Genomic DNA, 24,012 nt, shown 5'->3' with positions numbered 1-24,012 from the left:
ATATCATGTAATACTGAAATCCTCCCCTACTATTTAGCTACAATAGCTCTGTTTATATGGCCACACAAAATTACAACAGTATAGTATTGTTGTTTTTCTAAGGAGACATCTGTTTCAGATCAAGTGCAGCTGCATGCGCTTTTGAATAGAGCTCAACTATAGGTTGGATTACTGGACTGTGCAGTGAATAATTACTCTTTATGCTCTGTAAAGTGTGCACTGATCTTTCCATCCCATATGTACTCACTGTCTTGCACTCCACCAGCACATGGTGCAAAACCTTTGTGCAGACTGCCCTCTGCTGGAGCACTGTGTCTCCAGTCAAGACAAAGGGATAGTTTTCTCTCATTTACCCTCAAAATGTTTGACATTACAGCCTGTGTTTTGCATTACCAAAGCATTTTTACACCTTTAATGTAACTGAGGAATTGCATCAACATTTAAGCCTATTGAATACATATATACATAAAAATTGTTAAGCGGGCAGTGGGAAGTAATCAAAATAAAGCATTTAGGGACTGTCACTGTCGTCCTCAGTTTGGGATTATTTATTGAAAATCTGTTAATGTACTTCCTGTATCTAGCACCAAATAGCAGTCCACACATTTCCCACTACACTGTACATTGTGTTCTTATTCCCCCTCTCAGTGTGATTAACTAAAGGCCGTTCTGGGATGTTGTATTCTTGGATAATAAAGTGCAGCTACGGGACCTTTTTCCCCACATGCGTATGTAATTGCTTAGAAATGGAGTGGATGGGGACAAGCCTGTTTTAAAACGCTGGTTTAATTTAACAGCTTCTCTATGAATTTTAATTATGAGGGGGGCCAAGTTTGACTCGACGTGCACTATGTTGGAGCTTTTCAGAACTCTTAGACAAGATTTATAATATTCTGTGTGGGCTTTTTCAGGTGGATGAGAAGTCGTGAATACTAAGAGGGGCACTCATTACCACAGAGAGCAACTGAGTGAGTAAATAAATCAAAACATATATATAGCACACAACATTGATATGGACTGTTGTGTTACATTGCAGAATGTTTCTCTCTTTCAGTGCATGCATGTAATACCCCTGTGTATGGCATATATGTAGGATATATGGCAACAGCCTGTCAGTCAGTTCTAACTCTGTTATTGGAGGTTGTTATAAGCAAAGGTGTGGGTTTATTTTCAGCATTGCAGGAGGACATATATGAAACAGGGGGTGTCTGGTGGTCCTCTGTTAGAAAATTCTGAGCATCAAACACTTAATTTCCTGCATTCTGGTGAATATTTATGCACTAATTTGTGCACTTTCTGCATTAATTTAAGGTGTAACTGTCATTAATTTTGTCAAAATAAAAGTTCTCTGCTGCTTCAAAGCTGTCCCCTGCGTTCCACCTGAAATCTACACCTATGGTTTTAAGACCTTTTTAGACTACATTTCCAGAGTTTTAGGGAATTTTGAATTTTTTTAAACAAGGTATTTTTTTATTGGTAATTCAATAAAGATGTTCAGAGTATCAATGAACCAACACAGAACCAGTAAGGACAAAAAAAAAAAAAAATACCTCACCCACCCATCAACCCAGGAACACACAGAGAAAACCAGACCAGTCAAAGGAAATCTAATAGGCAAGAAAAAATAAAATAAATGAATGAAAAATAAAATAAAAAGGAATACAATTAAATATGTATATAAAACAATTTTAAAAATATTTTTAAAAAAATAAATAAAAAATGATGACAAATTAATTAACTTGTATGACACTGGGGAGTACAGCATGTTTCTTTACAAATGTTCAGCATCCATATTTGCCACAAAAATTAAAAATGGTTGCCGGGTGGCAAAGAAGCATGCAGTTGATCCATAACATACTCGATCCAATGTCCATATGTTGGAGATGAAGAGTCCCTCTATTTACACAGGATGAGCCTTCTGGCCTGAAGTGAGCAGAAAGAGCCAATGTCTGCTTGGGCTCTAATTAAGTTCACATCTAAAAGGAGTTACTCCAAATATTTCCATAGACATAAATGGGGCAACCAGCTGTCAAAACATTATTGAAAAAGTTTTGAATATTAAATATCAAATCCTAGAATGGGGAAATTGGTATTTTTACAGTATTTCCTTTTTGAGCAGCTGTTTGATTCACATAATCCCTCAATAGGCCTTGTCTAAAGAGAACATTTGGACAAGTCGCAGCAGGAAAAGCACAGGTTTGAATAATAAAATTAATGATGGGTTCAGTGTCAGGGTGCTGGTATTGTTCATGCTGCCGTGGCTTATTGGGCTACTTAATGGAATAGGGCCATTGTTAATGTTAGTGGAAACACCTGTGCTTTTACTATTAAGTCAGAATCTTGTCTGTGGAAAAAGGTCTCCTTTTTAATTTAATGATATTGCTTCCCTCTATGCAAGGTACAGTATGGTTTGACTGCAGGTGTTGTATAAATATTTTAGTTTAGTCCATGTCAGACAATTTAATTCACATTTTATAACAACCTGCTGGCTTTTAATCTCAATAACCTTGACTGGGAAGAAATGTTTTACTCAAATATAAAATATTGTGAACTGTACGGCTACCATGCCTTCTTTGTTATCAGTTTCTCTATTTCTTTAATCATTTACAGACATGTTTACTGGTCTGCGATAAGTGTTACAGACTGATATGGATATGGTAATCAGAGCCAGGAGGACAGCTGATGATACACAGAGCCACACATGTGTCCCCCCTCTCTTTCCATTATCCAAATGCAGTTAATTTCACCCATGCGTGTCCAAACACATCGATTTTGAGGACATGTTCACATTACAGCAGGAGGCAGCCTGTCCAATAAGAGATGAATACACTTCTGCACAGAACAAAGGTGTGTTTTGTCCTTAGTCACACTGATCTTGAGACATATCTAATGCTCAAGGGTTTATTCTATAAAATATACAAATGGTGATTAATGTTGTCAGCGCATATTTGGCAGCCAGTCAGCATCCAAATGTCTCATATATCTAATCTGCATGAGTTCTGTTTAACTTGCATTTTGGCAGTAGGCTGTGATGAAGAATGTTCATCCAGACACAGTATCTCTGCATATATACACACACACACACACTCAGATAGTCAGTAGAAAGCTGCACTGAAGTGCCCTGTTACGTAATCGTGAAGCACAGCGGCTTTGCGCCTGCGAAATGAACGAGCAGGTGGAGGAGGAAACATGCGCAGTAGCAGCCTCGTCAGCAGCATCAGGACCAAAAGATCCCCAGGAGCCTGCGATGCGAGAAGATGGTGCATGTAAACACGCGTAGGGAGATGACCGTGTCGCTTTGTCGGACCGCAGTCGCCGCTCGCGTCTCCGAAGCCGAAGTTTGAAGTCATTTCATGCGATTAAAAACCCCCAAAAGGAGACGATTTGTTTTGTGCCAGCTGAAGCGCGCAAACGGAGCAGCAGAGATGCGACGGCAATAACAACACAATCGGTTTAGTCTCATGACGATGCTTTAAAGCCTCTGCTGCGCTGCGACACACTGTAAAAAAAAAAAAAAAAAAAAGGACTCCTCTCATGTCACCCTCATATGACAGGCTTTCTTTTGTAATGGTCGCCTGTTTCTAGTGGGATGCACATCAGTGTTTGGCCGTACTCGCTCTCCGTCGTAATGGCAGCTCTGTACCAGAGCACGGACGCTTCCTCTCCGGATAAATTTCTGGCCTTGAAAGACGTGAGAGAGGTGAAAGAGGAAACAACGCTGGATGAGAAGCTCTTCTTGCTGGCATGTGAAAAAGGTTTGTCAGTTATTATTGCCTCCAATCCCATAATCATTGCTTTTATGCTCATTATGGTGCGTTTAAGATCACAGAAATGCTCCTTTTATGTCAGAATCTGTCTCTATAATATCACTGAAGCATAATGTGAGTTGGATGGCACTGCAGGTAAAAAACACCATGACTAACAGCTTGTCAGATTTCCAGCAGGGTCACTGCAGCAAGCAGCAAACTGTACAGTCATACCACATTTTTTTTTTCTCCCAGTGAATAACTCTCACAGCTGCCTACATGTTGGCCACTGTGGAAATGTGCCCACGGGGGTTAAGATATATTTAGCAGAAAGTCTGCTCTTCTAAAAAGTTTCTCTCCCTGCCTCGTCTGCCGACTTTTCACAGCTCCTCACAAGGAAAGTTAACGCAAACAAGCCGAGGAGAAACTACACATGATGATGCACAATGAGGCATGGGCATTCTCATCCCGTCAGATGGGAGGAGAATGTTTCATTGATAAGTTAAGAACATTGCACAGGCATAGGTTGTTTGATGTGTACTGGCCAGCCTTACCACCATGACCATATAAAGTCTCTCTAAACATGGCTCGGCAACAGAGAGTGTCCTTTGAGGGAGATGTTATTGTTATACATTACTGAGGTTAAGAGGAGTGCTGGAGCTGAGCCGGAGAGTGTTTGCCTCATGGCTGGAGCTGTGTGTGTGTGTGTGTCCGTCCGTTTGGCGCCAGCCACAGATCACACTTCACTGCTTTTATAGATCTGACTCCATAAAAATGTCCTAATGTGGACGTGCTTCTCGTCTTAGGCGACTACTACATGGTGAAGAAGCTGCTCGAGGAGAACCGACACGGCGAGCTCAACCTCAACTGCGTAGACGTGCTGGGCCGGGATGCCGTCACCATCACCATCGAGAACGAGAACCTAGACATCCTGCAGCTTCTTCTGGAACATGGCTGCCAGGTAGTAAACAGTGCATGAAGAAGACGTCACTTTTTTCGAGTTGTCTTGGTATGTAATTTGTTCTCTGAGAGCTTCATAAATTATGCATTTGTTTCTGTGTAGGCGACAGATGCCTTGTTGGTGGCCATAGACTCGGAGGTGGTGGGAGCTGTGGACATCCTCCTCAACCACAGGCCGAGGCGATCTTCCAAGCCCTCCATCGCTGTTAGTCTCCTCTCATTACTGCTCATGAATCCTCCTCCAAGATGCAAAGAGCAGGCTGATATATGAGATACTCCCTTATCATTTCTGCAGATTTTTATCCATGCATTTCTATCCCTTTTAAGAAACTGATGCAGCGGATTCAGAACCCAGAGTACTCCACCACCATGGACGTGGCTCCGGTCATCCTGGCGGCCCACAGGAACAACTACGAGATCCTGACCATGCTGCTGAAACAGGACATCTCGCTTCCTCGGCCCCACGCTGTAGGCTGCGAGTGCACGCTCTGCAACGCTAAAAACAAAAAAGACAGCTTACGGCACTCCAGGTACGAGCCTCCCCAGTCACATTTGCTTTCCCCAGATGGCTGCATTAAATCCCTTTGATCTAAACCAGAAGACAAGCATTGCGCAGAATTACTGTATCTTGGAATGGCCGACGTCACTTTTGTCTTCCAGATGACGCCTGTGTTATTTTAGTCCATGATTGTTTCGGACTTGCTCTGGTATGTCGGAGCTTTAACAGCCATGAATCAGTCGGTGTGTCAAGTGAAGTGTCCAGGAAGGGTTCTTGTTAAACACTGCGGCACCATGTTTTGATGATAGCATCAGCTTGAGAATGTCAGTTTAAGTATCTGGAAAGAAATGCACTGACTTTCTGTGAAGCATTTATCTAGTTTTTAATGTTAACAGTCTTTGTTCCACAGAGGACTCCTAATGCTGTCTGTTATTGCCAAACTCTACTTGCCCAGCTGAAGCAAGCCAGTGTTTGGTGTGCCAGTATTGGTGTATTCGTTGTTTGTTATAAGTAGTGTTTTTATACTGAAATATAATATAATTACAAACAAACATGGGTGCATTATAAGACAGTGGGCCACAGGGTGCAGATATGCAAAAGGCCCCACCACCTCTCCTACACAGGAAGAAGACAAACAGTCTTTGTGGTAGTTTGTCGCCGTCATGCATCTTTTTATGGGTTTTTTATTATCATTATTTTTATATTATTCAAGACTTTATTTCAGACACACAAGAGGGTCCATAGCAAAAAAGAAAAGGACATACACGACATAGGAAAAAAAAAGACACAATTCATCATTCAATTTATTTTAAAAAGCAAGGCTATTCATGTTAAGGCTTTGTTGCCAGTGTTTTGTGAGCCTGGATGAAAGCATCTCATCCTAGGGTTGGTTAAAGCGTGTATTATGCTGTTCTCTGACTCATCCAAATGACACATAAAATTGTACATCAGATGTCTTAGAGGTGCAGACAGAACGCGCCACCTGCGACACAGTGTTGCATCAGCCGCCAACTTGTTTTCTCGGTTTGTCTCTTTGTGGTCATTTTGTGTTTTGTTTTTTGTCCGTTTGCATCTCTTTTGGTCATTTTGATTCTCTTCCTGGTCGTTTGACATTTTGCAAGTGAAGGCCAGGGGGCCCCCTTACTCTTTTGGCCCCTGTGCCCGGTAGGCCTGTTAAGTAATCCATCCATGACTACAAACTGCAATTTAGGGGAAAGCTGCAAAAGCAGCAGTATTTCTACTGGGAGGTAGCGATTCTTTGTTTCTGATACCATCTTAGACTTGCAGATGAGATTTTACTGGTCTCTTCTGCTGGGCATTTTTGTTCTCTCTGCAGGGCAGTGTAGCTTCCCACACAGTAAGCTAAATGAATCAGTCTGCGGTTTGGCTGGCAAACAGCATAGAGGTCAGAGCAGGTACAGATGAAACAGCTAGGAGGCTGAATGTTTGTTTCTAGATTTCCTTTTTTCTTCCATCTGTGTAGCTTTTGTTTTGTCCTGTTTCTTCCCTCACATTTTCAACCCCCCTTTTTTTAACCACTATTTTCACCTCCTCATCCATCTTGGTCTTTTTTTTTTGGATCAGGTTCCGCCTGGACATCTACCGCTGCCTGGCCAGCCCCTCTCTGATCATGCTGACTGAAGAAGACCCCATACTTAGGGCCTTTGAGCTGAGTGCAGACCTCAAGGAGCTCAGCCTTGTTGAAGTGGAGTTTAGGTATGATTGCTATCAACTGCTGCATGTCCATCCGTCATGTCAGTGCGTTTTCATCTAATTTCATCGCACATAAAGACTGGAAACACACATAAACATATGTACATACATGCACACGGTGATACTGTAATCCCTCTTCCTTAATCCAATGTAACAGATAAGAATCATAATCTTTCATGTCTGATTGTATCTAATTTTCCTCGCTCCAGGAATGATTATGAGGAGCTGGCGAAGCAGTGTAAGATGTTTGCCAAGGACCTGCTGGCTCAGGCTCGAAACTCTCGAGAGCTTGAAGTGATTCTCAACCACACATCCAGCGAAGATCATGTTGACAAGAGAGGCTTACTGGAGGAGCGCATGAACCTCAGTCGACTCAAGCTTGCCATCAAGTACAACCAAAAAGAGGTAAGACGAGCCAAGTCTGCAACATTCATGTGTTTTTTTGGCAGGATCAATAGCAAGCCAATCATCAATTTAAATGGGCTGAGGAAATTATTTGATGTGTTACTTGATAATTTAATCCTCAAACTATCCACAGATTAGTAGAGAGAAAATAATAACTCTGTTATTAATTACCTCTTTACTGTACTATATGCTGGACTAGACATCTGTACACCGTGTGTCTTTTGGAAATATGAGTTTGGCAGGATTCAGTACTTCCTCCAGGCAACAGCAGTCAAAGACAAACTTGAAGTTTGAAGCTGGGGGGCAATTTACAGCTGGGATGGCTCGGTGTGAAAAGTTTGACTCATATATCACAGCTCGACTAGTGGCACACGATTCCTGCAGGAGAAATAACCCTGATAAGGTTCCTCTTAAAGTTGCACATGAGATAATACTCCCTGAGAGTGTTATTTGTGGTTTGTGGTTGGATTTTTATTGCAGGGAGAACAGTGATACGTTTGTAGCTGACTCCCTTAAAAGCGTGCTGGTAGGCAGATTTTGTTACCTTCAGACAGAGCTATGTAAGCTGTTTCCCCCTGTTTCCTGTCTTTGTGCTATGGCTTTATATTCATCCCAAAGACAGTATTTTTATCTAACCTGGCTCTTGGCAAGAAGGCTAAAGGCAAGTATCACCTGATTTGACTTAAAATCAAAGGAATTTGTTAATTCAACCTTCAGTTTCAAACTGACTTTCCCCCAAAAAACAGCCATATATGTTGTATGTGAAGCTTCCGTCAACCCATATTTATGTTTAATGTTAGGTGGCGACCTCTAGTGGTCATAGTAATTATGACAGTAGCAAAAGAAGGAAGTCAGGTGATGTAGTATAAGGAGTGACAAAGTCCAATTAGAGAAGAGGTTGGGGTGGATGGAGGATGGCGATGGCATAACCCAACTTACACTGCCCTACTCTGCCTCTGATTGGCTTACCCTGACATTCTTACCCTAACCCTAACCAATCTCACTCCTCTTGCCTAAATCTTTAGAACTCAATGAGAAATCAATGAGGGTAACGAGTACTAGCCAGTCAGAGGGAGAGTAAGGCGGGTTTTGTCTTAGGCATCCCAGGAAAAAACTGGTGTGAATGGATGAGTCAAACACAGGACTTTCACCCAGGAGACCACTGTTTGTGTCCTGTGAGAAACTAAAAGTAAGCGCTGGATCATATTAATTTACGTACTCAAGTAGTTAACTTACGTGGCATACTTTTTTGTGTGTGTGTGTGTGTGTGTGTGGGGGGGGGGGGGGGGGGGGGTTAAAATGCCTTTATTTGATAGGACATTTGCAGAGTGAAAGGGTGAGAGATAGGGGATGACATGCAGCAAAGGGTCGTAAATTGGAATCAAACTTGTGGCTGCTGCGGATACGTACTTAATTTGCTTCATGTATGTAATGTATGTTACATAAGAAACATGGTATTTCAACCCAAACCATAATCTTTTCCTAAATCTAACCAAGTAGTTTTGAAACTGTGTCCATTTCACAATGTTAAATAGTTGTTACTAGATACCGTCAAATATGTAGTTTTAGGAGTCACTGGCAAACAACCAATCCTGTCGTTTAGGTATAAGAACATGTTGCATAATTTCTGTCTGCTTCGCATCTTCACATTGGTATTTTCTCTGTCATTCTCTCCTGATGCTCCTTTAACAGTTTGTGGCTCAGTCCAACTGTCAGCAATTCCTCAACACCGTCTGGTTCGGAGAGACGGCCAGTTACCGGCGCAAGCACACCTGTCTAAAGATGGCCACGGTCCTGAGTGTCGCCATGCTTTGGCCGCTGCTGTCTGTCTGCTACCTTCTGGTGCCGCGCTCCCGCGTGGGCCAAATCATCCACACACCCTTCGTCAAGTTCATCATCCACAGCGCCTCCTACTTCACCTTCTTGCTGCTGCTCAACCTGTACTCGTTGGTCTACAATGAGGGCAAGAAGAACACCATGGGCCCTGCGCTGGAGATGATAGATTACCTGCTCATCCTCTGGATCATAGGTCAGCTTTTTACTCAGCTTTCAAGCAATAAATAACATACTAATGCATGCTATGTGTAGAGGGGTATCGTGTATGGTCGATCATAATATATACTGCAACACTTTTAAGTGCAGATTTCTCTAATTGAATAATTATCTATCTCTTAATGGACACAATAAAACTAAGAATAGAATACAAATTCAATAATACAAACCAGAATTTAATAGAATAACATGGCATAGTGGAGTGAAAATGAAAGATTCCTGTTATGGTTTGGCTAAAGTCCAGTATCCTGTATCCATAATCCTATCAGGCAGAGCATGACAAACAGCTGTTTGTATACTGAACGACAGAAAGCCTGGCCTGACTGGATTAAATCTGTCAGTTCTGCCTCTAATTGAGCTGTATAGAAAGGGCAGCTTCTTCTGCCTCCCCTGTGATTCATCTGAGTGCTGCCATCACTGGACTCGGCACATGCAAGCATATATTCGCACATACACATGTACACAAGCCATATCTGTTCAGATGAGGCTGGATAGTGACAGTTAGAAATTGACTCTGTCGCTCCCTGGGGAAGAGCCTCTCTACCTTCCTCTTCTGCCAAGAAACCATTAGCATGATCATTCAATAGCTTTAATGGCCCTGCCTTCTCAGCAGAGATATTTGTCTCATGGTTGCAGCATCCCAGCCCTCTCCACTAGACACAAAGCGTTGCAACCACACCTCATTGGCTGAGGTTACACTATCATCGCTGGGTTGATAAATCATCCCAATAACTGCACCTGGCAGGTTGTAAAAGGATGTAGAAGCAATTGACTTCTATTATTCAATGTTATGAAGATGGTTGTGGGGTAATTTGCAATTTATTCTGTATATTGCAGGAGAGAGATCAGTAGTTGAGTCATTAGACAGACGTGTAATGGTTCTTTTTCCATGGGCCAAGATAGCCCACTAGAGGGGGAAAATGACTTAAGTACTGCAAAAGAGCAACATCAAAGATCAATTTTAATAGCTTCAGCAGTTTTTTTCCTCATCACGAAACAGCTGCACTGCAACGATGCGATGCAGTGGTGCAGATTTCACGCTCCAGGGTCTCTGCACCATCAACAAAACACCAAAGTTGAGTTGAATAACAAGGATGAAAGTTCTAATGATTTAAAAATCAAATGCAAATGTTATCGGGATGTGAGAGGGGCTATTAAAGTTACAGACAGCACTTACAACTCACACTGCAGCTTTCCATTTCTTTCACTCTCCATTGTTCTGTCTTTCTCCCACGCTACCCCCTCCTCCTCTCATCTTTCTCCTGCTCTCTCCGTCCTGCTATTCCCCTGAGCCAGATGCCTCGCGTTAATGGGGAAATCAGATGCTGTGACTGTGGGCTGGGCTACATGTATATCTGTGTGTCACTGTGTGTCTGAATGCATCTCCTTCACATTTTGATTTCTACATTAGGACTCACTTTTAATGATTCCATAGTAAAATCCAACATCCTACTAACCAGACAAAAATGAATGGAATTTATTCAGGGAGAGAAACAAATTGCATGTGAAAAAATATATTCCATTCATTCTGTATGGTTAGTAGGTTTTTAATTTTACTGTGGAATCGTTAAAATTTAAATTCTACTCATTCAATTGTAAAATCCAAGATCCTACTAATGAGACAAAATGAAGTGAATTTGTTTCTCTCCCTGATTAAACTCCACCCAGTTTGTCTGGTCAGTAGGATCTTTGATTATACAATGGAATCTGTGAATTTGAGTTCTAATGATTCAATAGTAATATCAAATTTAATGATTCCATGGTAAAATTAAATATCCTATGAACCAGACAAAAATGGGAGGACTTTATTCAGAGAGAAAAAAAATCATGTGTAAAAAATGTGTAAAAAATTAAATTGTTTTTATATATATATATATATATATATATATATTTTACCATGGAATAATACAATTGACATCCTACTCATTCCATAGTTAAATCCAAGATCCTACAAATCAGACAAAATGGCTGAAATTAGTTTCACTTCCAGATTGGATTTTACCATTGAATCAATATTTTTTGATTTTACTATTGAATCATTAGAACTTCAATTAAGTGATTCCATAGTAAAATCCAAGATCCTGCTAACCAGACAAAAATGGATGGAATATGTTCCTCTCTTTGACTAAATTCCATCCATTTTGTCTGGTCAGTAGGATCTTTGATTATACTATGGAATCTGTGAATCTGAGTTCAAATGATCCCATAAAAAAACAAATTCGGTTATTCCATGGTAAAATCAAAGATCCTACTGACCAGACAAAATGAACAGAATTAGTTTCTCTCCTTGAATTAATTCCATACATTTCGCCTGATTAGTAGGATCTTGGATTTTACCATGGAATCAATTTATTTGTTTTAACTATTGAATCATTAGAACTGAAATTATATATTATTCAGGGAGAGAAACAAATTGCATTTGTGAACAAAAACTGAAAGACATTTTGTACCAAACCCTGTCACTTCTGTGCTTACTTTCTGTTTAAACCATGGAACCCAATAACAGATAAATTAGGGTCAGTGCAATGTAATAGTAATTTCTGAATCAAGGCATAGAGGATTTGTCACTTTGCCTTACACTTGCAGCTGGAGTCACGCTGTAAGTCTTTTATTATCCCTACTGTACATTTAGAATAGATGAAATTCCATTTGGACACAGAAAGACACCCATCTTTATTAAATTCCTCACACCTCCCTAAATCCCACAGATGACATTTTCAGCACATTAATCTCCAATTCCTGTGTCTCATACATTCCTGTTTCCCCTGGGCTCCTACCGTGAGATGACTTATGGTTGAAGCGATTTTAAAATGTTGGGGATGACAGCAAAATAAATTTTTTTTCCAGTGGTGTGCGTATATGTGTGTGTGCATGTGGTGATGGGGAATTCCTGCTCTCCTGTAGGGATGGTGTGGTCGGATGTGAAGCGTCTGTGGTACGAAGGGCTGGAGGACTTTCTGGAAGAGTCAAGGAACCAGCTGAGTTTCGTGATGAATTCCCTTTACCTCGCCACCTTTGCCCTCAAGATAGTTGCTCATAGCAAGGTACACACATGTTACACACACTCTTTCGATCTAGAGGATGAATAACTGCATGTATTATTTTGTGCTGCTGGCTTGAAAGGTTAAGAGATTAGATTCAGAAAGGTTATTCATTTCATGACGTTTTTTTTTTTAATCGCCTTTTTGCTCAGTGTTAAATGGTTAAATGAAAACACACTTATTAATCTAATGGTAGCTAGCAGCTGTTTAGCTTATCTTAGAATAAAGACATGTAAAAAGGGAAACAGCTACTTAATGTGCAACGTCTCTGAAACTGTCGAGCTGTTTAACTGTTTCCAATCCAGATATTAAAGGTTATTTCCAATTTGTTCAATTTTTTGTTCAGCAAGATACTCTTCACAAATGAATACAACTTTTATGAATTTCGAAGTGTAAATGCAATCTATAAGTTAGTCTATAAATGAACGACCCTACAGTCGCATAATTTAAACATGGCCACCACAACTGGCTGTAAAGCTGTGTTTGCCGTGATGACATTCTGTCGTCTTATTTAGCCACTTGTTAGCAACTGCCTTCTTTAGGACACATAAAAGCTTCAAAATTAAAAGGGGTATTTACTGACATATTTTATGTTGTAGAACAGAATGTGAAAATCTCTCAAGCTTGTGTCAATCACAGACCTTAATTAAGGCATCTAGCCAAGACTCATTGAAAAAAACCTGTTGACTTTGAGATGAGGGAACAGGAAGTGCAAAAATATTTACTTATTTCCAGGTTTTAGGAATCATTCTTGCAGCACTCTATAGAGCTGGAGAATATAGGGATGACCCCCTATATCACCACTTCATAAATACAGTACAGCTTTATATTACTGTACTGAAGCTTCTGTTTAAACACAGAGCAGTCATTAGGCTAAGCTAAATCAGGTGTTTCAGCCAATTAACAGCTAGTAAGCACACCTGATTTAGCTAATCTGGGTCGGGTAGAACAATGTAAAATATGCATTGCTTTGAGTGTACAGTAGCAGGATTTATAACCACTGTAATTCTCCTTTTCAAAATGGGAACCACATATTATGATCAACTAATAAAATAGTGTCATTGTGTTTGCATGTTCTTCAGTTCAAGAACGTGGAGGACACAGAGAGGAAGAATTGGGACGCCTTCCACCCCATCCTGGTGGCTGAGGGCCTGTTCGCCTTTGCCAATGTTCTAAGTTACCTGCGACTCTTCTTCATGTACACCACCAGCTCCATACTGGGGCCACTACAGGTAGGCACACAGTGGTGAGACACACTAAAAGTAAAGACATTTACATAGTTATAAGATTGATTTCTAGTGAAAAGAAAAAGATTTGAGTCTGATCCCTGCGGCGGTTTGAGACCATATATCAGCCATTTCTCTGACACTTTGGATGAGAAAAAAAAGATTATATAATGATTATAAAACTGCTTCCCTTTTCTATCATCCTCTCTAACCCTAGCACACACACATTCACCACCCACTCTCTCCCTGTCTCAGTGAAGTGCGAACACTCAAGGACAAGCCCACACTAAACATCACACCAGCTGTGCTGCAGCATCATAACCATCATCATAAGCGTTTAGTATAAGCACAGTGAACTGAGGCAGTGGATGAATGTGTTCAGCTGTAATAATACGCTCATAATAAAGTGAACACAACATCATAAAGCCTTGACGCTTCAGTCGCCATATGCATCACCGTACTGCGATCATCATTTCTATCATCTACACAGACGAGAGCCTTCAGTTTACACAAAATGGATTTCTCAAGCTAACGTCAGTTCAGGCTGCATATTTAAAGGCGGAGGAGCTGACTCTATACACCCACAGCACATTTACACTGGCTCCAAGATTGATTTCTATCACAATCTGGCACCCACAGCAACAGTTTGATCCATTGCCATCTTAAGTGCAGTTTTGGCTGCATGGAAATTAAAGGGAAAAGTAAAGCCTTTACATACAGTATAGTCACTGACAACTTTTTAAGTCAGTTTCTGAACTTTTTACTGCTGAGCGAGTTCAGTTTGAAAAATGAGCAGGCGTCAGTCTGATAAGGTGGCTTTTGCTGTGTTGAAATTTTGGGGATTTGACATTTTCAACAACAAACAGCTACATTATGAGCAACGTGAGTGCGGTACATTCAGGGCAGATGTCTGTCAAAAAACATCCAAGTGAATATTGTTTAGTAAACTTTGCTAAATCCTGGATTTGATCAGCGTGATTAAACCTCAGTCTGAGCTGGCAGTGCCATTTAGAATTAGCAGACACAGTCTCTTCCCTTGTTTTTCTCAAAGGTTATGGAAATGTTTAGCAATGCAGTTGTGCTGATCTGTTTAATGCCTCTTTCCCAACACTAAATAAATCAAATTTGTTAAAAGCAAACATTTAATCTGACAAAAAAGGGGCATTTTTGTGGTTGTGTAGTCCCTCAGACCGCCTCTTTTGGCAAGAGTCCACTCTTTGTTAGCATACAGTGTTTGTTTACAGCCACACCGACGTACAATAGTGCATCAGTGTGTGCATGTGAACATATTTTCACATTGTATTGCATTTGATTCCTTTCTGATTCATAACCCAACGCTTTACTGTTGCCAGCTTGTTTAATACTTTCATACATAATTACAGCACAAGACATTCGCTGGTCATGTCTTAAACATATACTTACACATTCTTTTTTTCCAGTGGAGGAGTGATATACACCATCTGCCTGTGTAACAGCGGTGCCCCCAAGGGGAGGCCAGGGGGGCCATGACCCCCTGATACAATTGCTGGCCACCTCACTGGCCCCCAGTTTCAGCATAGCTTATCGGGAAGCTTATTAATGTGCACCTGCAAACTGTTTTGTTCCATACAATGAATTTGTCTTTTTAAGGAAGAGGTCAACTAGCCTATTTGAAGAACAATAATTGCCTAACATGTACAGATACATAGCACAAAACTGTAGGGTTGGAGAACTCAAAATGTTAACTGTACCGATATTAGTCCATGCACAGCATATAATTAATAAGAAACCATAGTGGGCCAATATCAGTATGCAATTCCTTAATTTTCCACATTGGCATAGTTTTCAACAAGCTTATATACTTAAAAACCATAATCAAATTTCTCAGTTATGCCTTTTTGTTTTGGTGTGCCAACCCAAGATTTTCAGTGGCCCCAACTGGCAACCCCTATGATAAATTTCTGGGGTCGCCACTGCTGTGTAAAACACTAAAGCAGCGTAGGTTTCATCTCTTTATTCTGATTTCCGGTGGACAGTCAAAAACTCAATGGATAAATTTACTTTACAACCCAGTGAAAAAATATTCTGTTATGTCATCATTTTTCCACATTCCAAGATGAGCCAAAAAATCTGGTTTGAATATTTTCTGCTGAGGCTCTTCAACAACCTCAGTGCCATAGGTGTCCCTTTTATCGCATCATGATTTTGTGGTTCATCCAGCCAGCTGGCAGAAGGATTGTGAAGCCAGCCAACATCTCTGACTTTTTGCTGGCAAGGTTTCATTTTTCCTGCGTGTGTGACTTTATTATATAAAGCAGTCCTCAGGTATGCAGTGAGGTCAGTCTATTTGTAGGGATGCCTTCCTGTCATTAAGTCAAGTGCTGTTTGTGGTTGACTTATAAAACACTAAGGGTGCCCTTTAGATTGTTAATGAGAGCTTCAGCTACAATCGTCTCCATCTTTCTTCCTCCCCTCTCTCTTCTTTTCCTCTTTCACTCGCTCACTCTGTGACATCACTGTCTGGCTTGGCAGGATGGAAAAAGTATTAGCTTTGGAAATAGATGTGGCTGTGTGTGTTTCACTCACATGGCAGACACACCTCCCTGCTAATGCACGCGCGCCCACACATTTCCACACTCTTGTGATATGTGAGCGTGCAATTAGCTGCACTCAGACCAGCTCCTGCTCACACACAGACAGTGAGGCAGTGCTGTGTGGGTTACAGTAATGCACGTTTGCCTGATTCTGTCCTTCCTGAAGAGGCCAGCTCACATTTCTGTGGGGTAGTGCCCCCTACTGAGGTTGGAAAGAGTGACTGAGAGTGTGAGTGTGTGTCTGTGTATGTCTACTATCAACAGTGTGCTTACAATGAGCTCACTCACGGCCCAGACTTAACCTCGCCAACGGTGTTAATCTCCCATAACTGATGGAACACCAGGAGGCATGTGTGAGTGTGTATGAGAGAAAAAGACACAAGTTGTGTCCCAGTTTCACACTACACGCAAGTTCTGAGTATTTATTGCAGTGTGTTTACATGGCAGAAGTGTAAAATGCTTACCAACTGGTGTTAGTGATTGATTTTGTCCCACAATGCATTTGACAAAGAGACTCACAGCTGGAAGACATTTAAACAAATTGGGAACAGTGTTGAGGCAGTTCCAGGAACATCTTGGTAAACAAAAAATATAAAAAGAAACTCTTTGGACAAACATTTTTCCTTCTGTTCGCTAAATCTAATTGGAAGTCAATTTATTTATGGAACAAATTATAAATCAAATGTGAGCCAAAGTGCTTTGCAGAGAAATTAAAAATGCATTTAACCCTTTGAAACCTGAGCAAATTGGCTTGATTTCTTTTAAAAACATGGGAAGAAGGCAATGAGCAGCAAAAGAAGAAATGACCCAAAACAATTAGCAAAAAAAGAAAAAAAAAGACAATTAAAAACAGTAAAAAAATAAAGAAAAAAAGGAACTGACCTGGAAAGAGTGCTTAAATTTATAATAATTCTCTAACATAATTTTAAAATGTAATAATAATAATTATAAATATAGTTATTCCCTTGCTCTTTGCTTTTTTCCTTAGTGATTTTTTTTTTTAAACAATTTCCAAATCTGTTGTTTTTTTTGCAAGTTGTGGGAAATTTCGTACTAAGTTGCTCACTGCCGTCTTTTGTTAAATAGCAAGGCTGGAAGTACAGTGTTCCATGGCATCCATCCATGCACACTTTGTAATATTTATTTTTATAATAAAACATAGAAGTACATAATTTCATTCTGCTTGTAATCATGGGTGAGCCTGTTTCAGTGCTATGTTGAACTAGCACCAATTAGTTTTATCACAATACAATATTATATCGATTCTTTGGTCAACAATACGATATTTGCTGATATCACACAGCCTGCCATGATCAATATGAGATGATATAAATAAATATCCTCATTGTCTTTTCCTTGGCTGCTTACCGCTGTCTGCCTGGTGCTGGGGTGCCGGCACTGCTAAATGTTTATGGAGGAGGTGTGGCAGAAATGGTGACACTAATGGCCATGGGAATTTCAAAATAAAAGGGGTATCTTAAAGATGTCGACATGTATTGGTGATTTTACTTTGCATCAGTGATATTGCTAACCTGGATATCCAGATGCCCCGCCCCTAGCAAATTCTAATTAGCACTGCACGGGGATCTGGCCCCGACGAGCAGAGCGCGCTGAGTCACCTATCGGACCGATCAGATCTGTTTATCTGACAGGGCGTAACATGATGAGGACAGCACTGCGCCATAGGAGTCGAAAAGTAAACAGCCAAGATGGCAGCTGCCGAAGGACCGTGTCCATTCAATTTAGCTTTGGAAGAAACGCGAAGCCAACTACACTTATTTTTTTCCTTGAGAGAGGAACAGAAGACTGCCCTAGAAGCCTTCACTTCCAGGAAGGATGTTTTTGCCGTTTTGCCTACGGCATATCGACCCACATCGATGTAACATTACACCCCTATGTGGCACCCATCTTATACAGATGCTATACAGTATCTTTGTCAAATAGTGCTATATAGAACCACGAGAGGGCCCATATATACCATGGACGAGTCAATGAGTAATATGAGGCTTAAAAGATTTTGAATCCTGTACTAAATGTTTACTGAGAAATATAATACATTACCTATTCAAACCTGAAACATTTCCATGCACATGTGTGCAAGAAGATTAAGAGCCTCTGCTTTAATATGTAATCCTCAGGAAATACACTGTTTGTGGGATATTTAAATGCAGTGTTTTTCTTCTTTCCCCAGTAAACTAAACTTAATTAAACTAAGCTGAAGAACCAGTAGAGAACCATTTAAGAACAACACAGGCGATTAAGTGGTTCTCTACTGGTTCTTCAGCTCAGTTTGGTTTCGTTTACTGGGGAAAGGGACCAGTAAAGAACCTTTAAAGAACCATACAGGGGCTTAAAAAGATCTTTGTGTGGCATCGGTGCTAGCATCCCAACCCATACCACAGATCTGCTGGGGATACAACATTTTTCTGTTTATATACAAACAACCAAAACAGGACTGTTTACTATATTTGCAAATGAAGATGAATGGAGTAGACAGTTTGCGTGTACATGGATGCATTTGTGGTACCTGAGATGCACAAGACCCCCTCAAGTCAAGGTTAAGAGCTGACCTGCTGCATTCCTGCTGTGTTTGTACAGTACCTAAGTTAGGCTACCTGTCAGGCTGGGCAAGCAGGGAACACCCTCAGCCCCTAAATCAGACGTGTACAAAGTGGCAGAGGAATACACTGGGGGGATTTAGACATGACAAGAGAATGAATCACCCAAATAGACTAGCCCTTCTCCTCAAACAAGCTGCCTGGGTTTCAGCGCAAACACTCCAGTCGCCATTCACCTTGAGGTGCGGGGAAAGTGGTCATCCCTCACATTGGACACTGTATGTGTGCTTGTGTTTTGCAAGGGTGAGTTCTGACCTTGTTTGAGCATCTCTAGGACCTAGTAAACAAATAGGCCACTCAGGTCTATAAATAGTCAGTTTCCAATGGTCTGAGAAGACTTGCTCTGTCTTCGAGGCCCTCTCTTCGGCTTCGTCCATGTTTGTCTGTCTTCCCTGTCGGGTGAGAGCACTACAGCTGCCAGGATATGTTGCTTTTTCCACTTCCTCAGGCGGTCACTGCTAAACAAGAGCATAGGGGGAAAGCAGCTACAAGTGGTCATAAACTTTGCTTTTGGGATAGGTGTTGAAAGAGTATTTACGCATCAGAATCAAGTAGAAATATGGCTTAAGCTTTTAAGACAGCAGACATTTGACTTGTTATAGCAGGGAAAGCACAGGTGTAACTAATAACATTTATAATGTTGGCTGCATTCCATTTAGATGCTCGTTGCTATTATACAGCGCAGTTTACAGGGACACTTTAATGGTATTTCCATCATTAACACTATTACTTTTACCTGTGGTTTTCCTGATAAACATCAAAATGTCTGCTTTTAAAAACCTCTGTTAGCTTGTTTCTGGAGGGGTTGTTTCCAACTCTCAAATGTGTCCACAAAGGCCACTTGATAAGAGTAACAAGAAAATCTAGTATATCAAATCTCGTGACATCTGCAGACCACATCACTGAGACTCCAAGGGCATGACTCAAGATGAATTTGATGTGCATCTTAATAATGTTGATGCAAAGATAAGGCCCTTCCTTTACTGTATGAACTTCTCTCAGTTGTTAAGAAATCTCTGTAAGGATCTGACAGACATCCTGTCTGGTGTCAGATCTGACCCCAGCTTGCCCCCTGATAGTTAATGAGCATTACTGGCAGAAAACTGGCTATGAAAACTAGAAAAACATCAGATCAAGCAGAGCAGGATTAACAGTCCAATCTTCATTTTCCCCCAGATCTCCATGGGCCAGATGCTGCAGGAGTTTGGCAAGTTTTTGGGCCTCTTCCTGTTGGTGTTATTCTCCTTCACCATTGGACTCACCCAGCTTTACGGAAAGGACCACAAAGACTCATACAAGAATCCGCCAAAGGACTGCGAGGGCATATTCTGCCAGCAACAGAGCAATGATGCATTCCACACGTAAGGGCCAACCTCAGTCTGTCACTCTGTACTGCGATGATGAATGTGCGGAATGCTTGTTGAGAGATGTTGGACACTATATGTGGGGCTGTTTATCATCGGTTTACAGCGGATGAAGTTACTATGATTCATGATTTCACTGTAAAATTAGATGCCGCTTTTATGGGTTTTATTGTGAAATGCATATGACAACATCCAGGGTTGGGGGTTTGAACCCCCTGCGGGAGCCCTGCTATGCAGAGTTTGCATGTTCTCCCCATGTCTGGGTACTCCAACTTCCTCCCACATTCCAAAGACATGCAGGTTCATTGGTGGCCCTAAATTGTCCATAGGTGTGAATGTGAGTGTGAATGGTTGTCTGTCTCTATGTGTCAGCCCTGTGATAGTCTGGCGACCTGTCCAGGGTGGACCCTGCCTCTCACCCAATGCCAGCTGGGATAGGCTCCAGCTTCCCCATGACCCCCAACAGGATAAGCAGTTACGGAAAATGAATGAATGAGTAGCACCTAAATACCCACTGAAATCTACCAGCTTCTTCTGTTTCACAGGTTTATGGGGACCTGCTATGCCCTGTTCTGGTACATCTTCTCCCTGGCACACGTTGCGCTCTTCGTCACCCGCATCAGCTACACAGAGGAGCTGCGCTCTTTTGTGGGTGCTATGATTATCGGCACCTACAACATTGTGGTGGTTATTGTGCTGACCAAGCTGCTGGTGGCCATGCTCCATAAAAGCTTCAGACAAATTGCGGTAAGTGTGAACCATTTTTGGCACATAATGACTTTCAGTGCTGTCAAGGGTAATTTGAGTTCAACTTGGAGCCAAACGTTGCAACTGTTTTCATTTACTGTTAAGATCAGATTTTTCTCTAATTCACCCTGAAATGCTGCACAGATGTTTAAGAGTTTGTACCTTGGAACCCTGCTGCACATTTTCTGCTTCCTTTGAACGACTGTTTGATTTCTATTATGTTAAGTAAAACATCATTGTCCCCCAAAAAAATCCGCCCCCTCAAGGATTTCCACAGATAATATGTTTGCATTTTCAAGATTCCTCTCTAAATGGAGAACAGTGTAAGTGAAAGTGAGTTCTCACATTCCTGTGTTCTGACTGTTTTTAATGGCGGTTGTGCTTCTGTAGAACCACGAGGACAAGGAGTGGAAGTTTGCTCGCGCCAAACTGTGGCTTAGCTACTTTGATGACAAGTGTACCATGCCTCCACCGTTCAATATCCTCCCCTCCCCAAAGACCGTCTGCTACCTGGTGACCAGCATCAGCAAGTGGATCTGTTCGCACACCTCGAAGGGCAAGGTGAAGAGACAGAACAGCCTCAAGGTAAGAAACTTAAAGTATATATTCTGCGATGGTTATGCTGAACATGGTTTCACCACATAAAAAGCAACCAAAAAAAGGGCTGGAACAGAGACTTTATAAAAAAAGATGGACGACATGACAGCTCCCCAAAAGTGAAGCCAAAATGTCTCAATCTGGTGGCTGGCTGCAGTAAAGGTCATAAACCCCTCCCCCTCCATGTTAGCGGATAGGACATGGGCCAAACTAAAAACTCAAAGTACATGTCAAATAAATTTTTCCCAGAGATGGTTTCTGTCATTTTAGGTGGTTCTTATCACACTGCTGTTTGCTGAAGTGTTCATTTTTCTGATAAGTTTGGTTTTAATTAGTTATTTGATGCTTCTGTTGGTGCTGCTCTTCTAGCGACCTGGACTCTGTCGCATTTCTTATGGACTATTTTAAGGCAGCAATACTTGTGCAGCTTCTGAGTCCAAATTTCCCTACGAGAACAATAAAATATATCGCATCACATACATCGTATCATATCGTATCACATCATATCGTATCGTATCGTATCACGTGAAAAGGAAATTTGATGTTATGATTGACAGCTATGTGTGCCATTTGGTTTGCTCATTAACAGTGGCACTGCTCGCGATTGGGTCAGACGGGTGATTGGACAGGAACTTTGACTCACGGCGGAGATCGCTACTGTGCGGACACTGGCTCCAAATCACCAGCGCAAGATAGCAGCGGCTTAGTCCGGGATATTTTGGCTTCATTTTTGCACAGTAGGAGTAAATGGAAATACATCGTCCATCTTTATATACAGTCTGCAGTCTGGAAACACATCTACTCTTTCTGTCATTGATAAATTCTGGATCTTGCTTCTGCCATGCCCCCTTCCTCCAGTGCTAAAACGAAGACTAGTGCTAGGTTGACTGGTGAAAGAGCATTGCACATCAAGATGGCTGAGGTTAGCATTAGAGGAATTATCAGAGGTTTTTAGCCACACGTTTGAGCCTCAGTCAGACCCAGACCTAGATAAGAAGTCAGTTGTGCACCAAAACTGCCGACTAACAGATGATGCAGGCTGATGGCTGATGCAACATTAGTGATTGTGAAACATCCAATAACAGCTGCTACAATGTTACAGCGTGTTCAAATTGGACTGGTTTACATCCAAAAACTGCACAAAGCACACTCTATCACGTTAGCTGTCAAAATTTTTAACTCTCACTCTCCCTCTCTGTACTGACATGTCCACTCTGCACTGGAGGTTTCAGGTTTCCTTGCTGGTGTTGTGTTAAAGTCTGTTCCTCCATTGATATCAATTTGCCATATTAGACATTAAGACAGATTTTAGAGAAGCACACAGGCATCTCCCTCATCAGTAGAGGAATGTGATAATATCTCTGTACTGACAAACTTTGCACAGATAGAAGTCAGTATAATCAAAGTCAGACATTTTAGGGGACATGAACATGAGAAAAGCACATTTTTTAATGGAGGAGGACTTTAACTTGTGACAGGAAGATGGCTTCCAGTTCATCTTTGTAATCTGATTTTGATTATTTTCTGGATGTTTAAACTCAATCCATTCCCTTAATGTTGAACAAATGTCCGTCTGTCTTTTCATTGATCTGAGTTCCTTCATGGTCTTTCCTTTCCAGGAGTGGAAGAACCTGAAGCAGAAACGTGATGAGAACTATCAGAAGATAATGTGTTGTCTGGTTCACCGCTATTTGACCTCTACGCGGCAGAAGATGCAGAGCACAGACCAGGCCACGGTGGAAAATCTGAACGACCTGCGTCAAGACCTCTCCAAGTTTCGCAACGAGATGAGGGACCTGCTCGGCTTCCGGACCTCCAAATATGCCATGTTTTACCCAAGGAGCTAAGAAAAGACTAAATGTCTCTTCCCCTTCCCCCTCTCCTCTTGACAAAACCTCTGCTTCTCATTTATCTGGGATGCTGTGTGACCCGAGCATGTGCAAAAAACTCTGCTCTTTTTGAGTCACAGGGGCAACTTTTAAACCTGGACCTTAACTAGAAAAATATATATTCTCCACCAAAGCCTCCAGACTCAGGCCCCCCATGTATTATTCAGCTATTCAACCTTTTTGTAAATAAAGAAAGCCATTGTTTTCAACAGAAAGACAAATAAAGATTTATGGAAAAATTTGACCCTAAAGAGCTGATTTTGCTGAATACAAATACTGCTTTTGAGATTTGAAGTTGTTGATTTCTCTTCTTGAAAACTGATCTTTGGCCGTTCAGTCGAGAAAGCCAGAAAACTGTCAACTGTTCAGCCAACTGCCCGGCGGTCCAGTCCACGTGAGAGTCACATTACACACACCTGATCCGTTCTCATGCTTCGCAGAGCATAGCTGCCTCAACAGACCAAGTCACATATTATTTGGCATTATTTGGTTTCCAGGTGAAAGCACAAACACACACAAACAAAAACAACACGTTAAAGGAGTTTTATTTGGGAAGATGAAAACAATAAAATATAAATAATA

The 24,012-nt window shown here is 41.3% G+C and overlaps 1 protein-coding gene across 1 annotated transcript; it reads left to right on the top strand.

The window, feature by feature from the left end:
* The first annotated feature begins 3,157 nt into the window (after nt 1-3,157).
* trpc1 (transient receptor potential cation channel, subfamily C, member 1) lies at nt 3,158-23,692 on the top strand. The gene is made up of 13 exons (XM_049565858.1): nt 3,158-3,755; nt 4,553-4,707; nt 4,810-4,911; nt 5,034-5,236; nt 6,790-6,921; nt 7,128-7,323; nt 9,016-9,352; nt 12,280-12,419; nt 13,499-13,648; nt 20,010-20,194; nt 20,743-20,944; nt 21,335-21,529; nt 23,161-23,692. The coding sequence occupies exons 1-13, from the start codon at nt 3,590-3,592 to the stop codon at nt 23,386-23,388; spliced, it is 2,391 nt and encodes a 796-aa protein (XP_049421815.1). The 5' UTR covers nt 3,158-3,589; the 3' UTR covers nt 23,389-23,692.
* Nucleotides 23,693-24,012: the final 320 nt, after the last annotated feature.

The sequence above is a fragment of the Epinephelus fuscoguttatus genome, linkage group LG21 (assembly GCF_011397635.1).
Source record: "Epinephelus fuscoguttatus linkage group LG21, E.fuscoguttatus.final_Chr_v1".
NCBI classification, from domain to species: Eukaryota; Metazoa; Chordata; class Actinopteri; order Perciformes; family Serranidae; genus Epinephelus; species Epinephelus fuscoguttatus.
This window is presented reverse-complemented; position numbering and strand designations above follow the sequence as displayed.

Excerpts from the sequence above, each read along its gene's own strand:
- trpc1 (XM_049565858.1), top strand. The coding sequence starts at position 3,590 with ATGCACATCAGTGTTTGGCCGTACTCGCTCTCCGTCGTAATGGCAGCT. Across the intron at positions 7,324-9,015 it reads TCAAGTACAACCAAAAAGAG|TTTGTGGCTCAGTCCAACTG; the intron begins GTAAGACGAGCC and ends CTCCTTTAACAG. Across the intron at positions 9,353-12,279 it reads GCTCATCCTCTGGATCATAG|GGATGGTGTGGTCGGATGTG; the intron begins GTCAGCTTTTTA and ends GCTCTCCTGTAG.